Source organism: Mus pahari, chromosome 5 (assembly GCF_900095145.1).
Source record: "Mus pahari chromosome 5, PAHARI_EIJ_v1.1, whole genome shotgun sequence".
In the NCBI taxonomy this organism is placed as follows: domain Eukaryota; kingdom Metazoa; phylum Chordata; class Mammalia; order Rodentia; family Muridae; genus Mus; species Mus pahari.
The window spans coordinates 44,088,416-44,096,980 of record NC_034594.1 but is presented as its reverse complement, the minus strand read 5'-3'; the positions used below and the strand labels follow the sequence as shown (position 1 = coordinate 44,096,980).

Here is an 8,565-nt window from a genome sequence, read left to right as displayed (position 1 = left end):
CTGTCCTGGAACTTTGTAGACCAGGCTGGCCTCGAACTCAGAAATCCACCTGCCTCTGCCTCCCAAGTGCTGGGATTAAAGGCATGTGCCACCACGCCCGGCTATGTTTTTGATTTTTTTAGTGGGCTGTGGAAATTACAGAGATTCACAAGTGGTCAATGTGATAGATTAAGTGATAGTCTAATGTTCAGCCATACACTGAACATGTATATCACCCCATTCTCACAAGGCTCAGGAAACATCAAAGAAGAAGGTAAAGAATTATGTGGAGGCATCAACTACTGGGAATGGCATGGCCACTACACCCCTGAAGTCACAGCAGCTATGGTCACCTGCACAGAGCTGGCCTGCTATCATCCTGTGATGGAGCTAGGAGGAAGTCACAGGTTCTACCCCTCCCTGAGAGCTTATATCTTGATTATGTAACCTTGGTGATGGATGCTGTTGGAAGGAGATGCATTTTCTTCAGTGGTATAGCTACTGATGTTCCTATACCCATGTTCCTATAAACAACGCTTCAACCATGCTTCTGTAAACACCCAAATGCAACTCTTGGAGACATCATAAACAATAACAACAACAACAACAAAACACACACAGAGAAGAAAGCATTAGTGTCATAGAGTTTTATTACTGTGAATAGACGCTATGATCATAAAGGAAAACACCTCTTACAAAGGAAAACAATTAATTGGGGCTGGCTTACAGTTTCAGAGGTTCAGTCCGTTACTGAGAAGCATGATGAGAAGCATGGCAGCGTGCAGGTAGACATGGTGCTGGAGACAGAGCTGAGAGTTCTACATCTTGATCCGAAGGCAGCAGAAGACTCTGTGCCACACTGGGCATAGCTTGAGCATATAAAACCTCAAAGCCTGCCCCACAGTGACACACCTCTTCCAACAAGGCCACAGAGCTGATAATGCCACTCCCTATATCCTAGTCACACACAAGCATCTGTGGGGGATTTCCTACTCAAATCACCACAACTGGGGAGACTAATAAAGAAGAGAATTAGTAAGACTGTGAGGGAGATAAGAGAGTAAGGGGGTGAATATGATCAACATATAGTATGTACAATAAGAAAAAGTTATAATGATACCTATGCTAAGTAATTAGCATATACTAGTAAAAATAATAAAGAGAATCTTTTTTTAAGATTTATTTATTTTATGTATATGAGTACACTATAGCTCATATACATACAGATGGTTGTGGTTCGCTCCAGCCTTGCTCGCTCTGGCCCAAAGATTTATTTATTATTATATATAAGTACACTGTAGCTGTCTCTAGACATACCAAAAAAGGGAGTCAGATCTCATTATGGATGGTTGTGAGCCACCATGTGGTTGCTGGGATTTGAATTCAGGACCTTCAGAAGAGCAGTCAATGCTCTTAACTGCTGAGCCATCTCACCAACCCAAGAATCTTAATAAGTTGCTAGCAGGACCTTATCTGTGGATTTTCTTAAGAAAAAACTAAAGGAATGGGCCAGGCAAATTGGTACAGCCATAATTCCAGCATTTGGGAGGGTTAGATAGGAAGATCATGAGTTCAAGACCAGTCCATATCAAATTTAAATCCAACCTGGGCTACATAGAAAGACTTTGCATTAAAACAAATTTTAGGAAAATTTGGGGGGGGGTGTTGAGACAGGGTTTCTCTGTCTATCCCCAGGTGTCCTGGAATTCATTCTACAAACTAGGATAGCTTCAAACTCAGAGAGATCTGCCTGCCTGCCTCTGGCTTCCAAGTCTGGGAAAAGGTGTGTGCCACCACTGTCCTAAAATGATTTTTAAAGTAAAACTGAAGACTTACAAAAACTGAAGGTTTTGTTTGTTAATAACTTTAGTTAGCATACCACAGAATAGATTTCATTGTGGCATTTTCATATCTGTTTATCATTGTACCATTGTACTTAGATCATATTTATCCCTGACTTTAGCTACATCTCTCCCCTCCTACCCATCCCCCACTGATCCCCTCCCCATTCCTTACCATGTCATATTATTTTAAAAATAAAGTTTCCACATAGTGTGTGATATTCATCTTTGTGAGTCTGGATGATTTTATTTAAGATGAAGATCTCTGGTTCCATCCATTTCTTTGCAAACAACATCATTTCACTCTTCCTTCCTTAAAATGGCATGCCACGTTTCTTCATCCATTCATCTGCTGAAGGGTGTTTAAATTGCTTCCATACCTTGGCTACTGTGAACAGCGCTGTGGTACACACAGACGAGCAGGTATTTCTCACTGACATGCTCTTCAAAGTTTAGACCAAGAACTATCTAGTTCTGGTTAAAACATACAAATGCTAAGGCTCTTGTCTTCATTTAATAAGGTAGACTCTTAGGAGAGGTTAGGACCTAGCAATATATATTTTTACAAACTCTGTAATTATTATACACAGTAGTTTACAAACTATAATAAGATTTCTTCTTCTTCTCCTCCTCCTCCTCCTCCTTCTCCTCTTCCTTTTCCTTCCTCGTTTTTTTTTTGTTTGTTTGTTTGTTTTGTTTTTCTTCTTTGAGATAGGGTCTCTCTACATAGCGCTAGCTGTCCTGGAATTCAAAATGTAGTTCAGGCTGGCCTTTAACACACTATGCTATGCCAAGTTCAGGGGATTAAAAGCATGCACCTCCACTCCCAGCCCTCCTGACAAGATTCCTAATGTCTATTCTAAGTCTTACCTTTTTTAACCACAAGAAGGCTCTATAGAAGTGAAGGTTTCTGTAAACAAAGTACTTGAGCTAGTCCTGTTTTTTAGGGTCTCTCTTTTTTAAAATCACCTTCCTGCTGTAAAAGTTTAAGGCATTTTGCTCAAGTACTTTGTTTACCGTTAAAATGAATAGAATTTAATAGAAGATATGGTTCTGGCTTACCTGGAAAGCATCAGCATGACTTGGTACAGACTTAAAAGAATACATGTGCTTATACTGTGGAATGGTACTGATAGATATATAAGGACTCTAGTAATTGTACCTCCTGAATAAATGTCTGTGCATTTTCTTTCTTTCTTTCTTTCTTTCTTTCTTTCTTTCTTTCTTTCTTTTTTAATCTTTCAGCTTTATTGGAGTTAGTTACAGGACAATAGGAAAGGAGTTGTTGACCAGATCACAAGAGACTCACAGTCAGCTGTTATCCAATAATGTGAAACAAGCATTTGAGATGAGTTATTATTACTGCATGTCTGTGCATTTTCTAGCTTACGAAAAAAAAAAAAGAAAGAAAGAAAGAAAGAAAGAAAGAAAGAAAGAAAGAAAGAAAGAAAAAGAAGTGAATGTTTCAAGGACCCTTTTGAGAACACGTAATCTATGGTCAGAAAGCAGACTGACATCATCTTTAATCATGCCGCTCTAATGCTACTGTCAATGTCACTAGTATTACCAGTGTTCATCTGCACCAAGTGCTGTGCCAAAAATGGTATATACATAGTCTGGCTAAGGAACGCTAATGTCTATTAGCTAAACATCTCTAGGAACTGCCTGTAAACAAGTTAAGCTTAAGAGAACACATACCCTGAGGAAATGAAAATGTGTTCCCATAGCTGACTTTAGAAGAGCTGTATCAGGTACAGAGGTACACCTTGCTTGTGTGGTTTGAGGAAGACCTTTTAAAAAATAGAGGTCTAAATAATAATAATAATATAATAATAATAATATAATAATAATAATAATAATAATAATAATAATAATAATAATAATAATAATAATAAAGGTCTGGATGGAGAAGCCCGGTGGGAAAAGCTCTCCTAGCATGCATGAATAAGGCCTTGGGTTTAGTCCCTACCACTGCCATACATAGGAAGAGAGAGAGTCTGGCATGGAGGTTGAAGAGAGGGAAAAGGAGGGAGGGAGGGAGGAAAGAAAACAAGGGGGGAAAAAGGTCAGAAATTTGCCAGAGTTGACTGTGCACACCTCTAATGGCAGCACCAAGGCGATTGAGGCAGGAGGACTGCAATGTGTTCAGAGCCCACTTAGTGAGACGCTGGAGTGGGGGGTGGGGGGTGGTTGGGGGAGAAAGGGAGAGGGAGCGAGAGGCAAAGATAGCTTAGGTCCCAGAGCATCAGCTCAGTCTAGCTGGGAAGAGCCAAGATCAAAATCTAGATTTGTGCCCTATACTGAACCAGCAAAACCAGAAAAGAAGGGGGAAGGGGAATAAGGTTGCCTGTCTCTGCCGCGCTACTCAGTGTTTGCAGAATTCCAGCCTTCTCAGCTCCGGGGATTCTTCTGCAAATGCACAGATTTCCCCCCAGATTTACCAAGTATAATGGAATCAAAATGTAGGGACATGGACTTCAGGTCAAAAGTTCAAGCTGATGTGCTGATAAATTTAAAAAACAGTAAGAATCTGAAAAAGCAACACTGAGCAGCTCATCCAGGACAGCATTGGAATACACCAGAGAACCAGGCGAATCTACAATCACCGCCACTGAATGCAGCACATAACAGCGATCCATGAAATTCCCTCAGCCGGGTGGGCCCCTTTTGTGCAGTTCCGCTAACACAGCAACCGTCCTACTATATAGACTGCTCTCTGGCTGGACACTGAACTCACCACGGGTCAGCCAACCATGGGGAAGGTGAGCAGAACGCAAACTAAACAAAAAGTCAGAATGAATGGCCTTAACACAAGGAGCAAATGGTCTCATTCAGAATTGCTCTTCCTTTACAGATCACCTTCTTCGAGGACCGCAGCTTCCAGGGCCGCTGCTATGAGTGCAGCAGCGACTGCCCCAACCTGCAGACCTACTTCAGCCGCTGCAATTCTGTGCGCGTGGACAGTGGCTGCTGGATGCTCTATGAGCGCCCCAACTACCAGGGCCACCAGTACTTCCTGAGACGTGGAGAATACCCTGACTACCAGCAGTGGATGGGTTTCAGCGACTCCATCCGCTCCTGCCGCCTCATCCCCCACGTGAGTCCTGTTTGATTTCATATCTTGCTGCCCAGGGGTCCTCACTGTTTTACTGATGTGGGATCCACAGAGTAGGGTTTTTTTTTTCTCTGCAGAAGTATCTAAGGGTTAAGTGGTCTTCAAATGCCTGCCTAAATCCATGGGGATACAGGCAGGAAGACAGAATTATAAGGAAGAATCCACTTAGAGAAGGTCCAGTTATTCTTTTTCGTTGCCACCATTAGATGAATCAAAAGTTGTCCCAGCGAATGTAATCTTACGCAGGAATGGATATAAAACAAAATTTGTGAATGAGAAGCCAGTTGGAAATGGGAGGGTAATCACATCCATCAGACTGATTTTTATGTATTTAATAAAGGGATTTCTGGTAAGTAAGTTAATTAAACTTTATTGTGGAGTAGAAAACATTGAAAAGTACGGTGATCGGAAACTGTACAGGCAGAACTCAATTTTAAAAATGATAATTTTACTTAACTTTGAAAATCGGCTAAGGTCTCATTGTAAGTGGTTATTTAAATTAACTTTCCACAAAAGTAACTGATTTTTCTGATACTGATTTTTAGCCAGACAGAGTGATATCCTATAGTATCTAGGAAGCTGAGGCAGAAGTATCTTGAGTTTGATGACAACCTAGGTTATAAAATAAGCAGAATGGGACAGATGGAAATAATGTAAATTCAGTATTAATTTATGAAATTCTCAAAAAAGATTATAAGTTTAAAAATCCTATTTTTAAGGATGAACTATATATATATATGAAAATACTAGTCAAAATACATTATTTATATACCCTCCAACATACAGCTTAGAATGAACATAGGAAATTGTGAATTAAGGTATTTGTATTTTTGATGAACTCAAATTCACTTTTAACATCTTAAAAGTTCCACCTCCTAGGTCAGGAGGTTATAAACTTTCCTAATACCACAACCCTTTAATAAAGTTCCCTATGTTGTGATGACCCCTAGCCATGAAATTACCTTTGTTGCTATTTCCTAACTATAATTTTGCTACTGTTATATATCATGATATAAGTATCTGTGTTTTCTGATAGCCTATAATGTCTATAATGCTAGCAGGAAACCCACTGATGCATAGCTCTTCAAAATGTCACAGGCTCAGACCTTACACCAACAGCCTCCTGTCTCAGTCGATCACACTCACCCATTGTTTTGCTTGGGTGAGTTCTGGAAGAGACTCAATTGCTTGTTCTTATCTTTCTCTGTGTGACCCAAGCAGACAGGTTCCCACAGAATGCGGCTGTATGAGAAAGAAGATCACAAAGGCGTCATGATGGAGCTGAGTGAGGATTGCTCCTGCATCCAGGATCGCTTCCACCTCAGTGAGGTGCACTCGCTGCATGTGCTGGAGGGCTGCTGGGTTCTCTATGAGATGCCTAACTACCGAGGCCGCCAGTATCTGCTGAGGCCTCAAGAGTACCGGCGCTACCAGGACTGGGGCGCTGTAGATGCTAAGGCGGGCTCTTTGCGGAAGGTGGTAGATTTATACTAAAATAGGTTAACGCTACCATTTTCTCATTTTGGAACCTAATAAAGTATTTAGTCTGTATTGTTGGCAAACCCTGACTTCTGTTATTCTTTCATTGTGTGCAAATCCTCCCACCTGTAAACTCTCCCTATAAAAGGTTGAGCCAAGAATGGAGAAGTTAGGGTGTTCAAGAACTTTTCAATTGTGTTAATTTTGAACAAGTCTTAGGTGGCTGGGGATATATGTATGTACCTCAGTGATAGAGCTTTTATTCAGTGTGCACAAGGTCCTAGGCTCAACCCCTAGCACCACCAGAAAGAAAAGAAAAAAGTTCAGGTGGGGGGAGGGTATACCGTGTGGGGGAGGGTAAACTTGTCTGACAATGAAAGGTCAGGTCAAGTCAAAGACACTTCAACAAGAAGGCTATTGGAGAGGAAGCAGTTAGCTGACCACCTTGAAGAATAATATTGCAAAGCTGTCTTCTAATCCAGGAAGTGATTGGAGTCCAATTTTGACAAAGAGCCTATCAAGACTTGTAAGAGAACTAATTTTGTTTACTGTAGAGAACAATATTACCCAAATAAGGCCAAGGGTGCCACCATTACAAGGTTAAAACCCACTTCCTTCTGAAATCATTCCCAGTGAGAAAGATTCTTAGCCATCAAATCTAAACAATCCTCCATTAAGACTCTTCCTTTTGGGCAGAAATGGTACAGACCTTTAATCCCAGCACTCAGGAGGCAGAGGCAGGGTGATTTCTGAGTTCGGGGAGGCCAGCCTGGTCTACAGAGTGAGTTCCAGGACAGCCCCGGTTTCTATACAGTGAAACCATGTGGACAGATGGGACTTTTCTTCCCAAGTCGTTTTAGGTTGGGTCAAATGGCTGCCTATATTAGTTACCTTTCTATTTTCTATTGTCATCAAAAGGAACTTATGAAAGAAAGCCTGTTTTAAGCTTATAGTTCCAGAAGGGGGTCCATGATGGCTGGGAGGCATGACAGCAGGTCAGAGCAGACAGTGGAGAGATCCTATCTTCAACTGCAAATGCACACGCTAAGAACAAACTGGAAGTGGGCAAAGGCTGTAAACTCTCAGTCCACCCCAGTGACAAACTTCCTTCCCTCAGGCATTACCTCCCAATACCTTCCAAGCTCTTCCACCTTCTAGGGACCAAGTGTTCACATTCGTGAGACCATGGAGATTTCTTACACAAACCACAACAATTAAAGCCGACCATCACAGCCATTCATAGCTTTACCACTTCACAAACTCTATCGATAGAGAAGTAAAACCTCCTCCTAATACAGGATACAAGATAGGATCTCGCTATGTTGCTCTTACCAGCTTCAATCTTTCTACCTACGAGTGGTGGGATTATAAGCATGTTTCACTGTGTAGAACTGTATGCTGTGTTAAAAACTGTAATACATCTGGAGTTATATTTAAGTCAATATCTTATTCTGTTTCACAGCTTAGTGGCGTACATTGTTTGGAGGTTCCCTAAATCGTTACATCTTTCCCTCCTTGGTTACTGGGCTCTTAGACACAAAGGTACGAACAGATCATCATACATGGACTCTCTCATGTTGGCATGCCTTGGTTTCAGGAAAATAGAGGCCCAGAAGGAAGACTGGCTGTTCATAGTGAAAGTTGTTTACTTGTTTTTAAATTTTATTTCTATGGATCACCCAGTGATTAGCTACTGAGATAGATTCCTTATTTTTTATTGAGCATCTATCATGGGATTGCTATCCTTGAGTATGAAAGACCACCAAAATGTCTCTCTACGACCACTGAGCCAAATCTAGAAATACTGACTCAAACAGTGACATAAGATCATCCTTTTAAAGTCAGTTACTAGATCTGCAGCACAACCAGAATCCCATTACTCTGCAATCTGCGGCAGGAGGATCACAGCAAGTGTGAAGTCAGTCTGGGGTGCATTGTAAGTTCCTGGCAAGCCTAGGCTATACAGTGACACCCTCTCAATAAATAAATATCAACTACTAAGTAACAGAAACAGATCAACTTTTGCTTGAGTACTTTTAATTTCAATGTACTTTCAGAATCATCCCATTCTAGAGAAAACAGAGTCACGAGGGGTTCTCTCTCTCTCTCTCCCTCCCTCCCTCCCTCCCTCCCTCCATTCCTCCCTCCCTC

General features: G+C 41.3%; 1 protein-coding gene across 1 annotated transcript; it reads left to right on the top strand.

Moving 5' to 3' along the window:
- Nucleotides 1-4,552: 4,552 nt before the first annotated feature.
- Nucleotides 4,553-6,478, top strand: LOC110321857 (gamma-crystallin C). Its single transcript, XM_021198410.2, has 3 exons — nucleotides 4,553-4,582; nucleotides 4,675-4,917; nucleotides 6,154-6,478. The coding sequence occupies exons 1-3, from the start codon at nucleotides 4,574-4,576 to the stop codon at nucleotides 6,427-6,429; spliced, it is 528 nt and encodes a 175-aa protein (XP_021054069.1). The 5' UTR covers nucleotides 4,553-4,573; the 3' UTR covers nucleotides 6,430-6,478.
- The last annotated feature ends 2,087 nt before the right edge of the window (nucleotides 6,479-8,565 follow it).

Bases quoted from the DNA above. Each gene is read 5' to 3' on its own strand.
- LOC110321857 (XM_021198410.2), top strand. The intron at 4,918-6,153 runs GTGAGTCCTGTT...GTGTGACCCAAG, and splicing joins CCTGCCGCCTCATCCCCCAC to CAGACAGGTTCCCACAGAAT.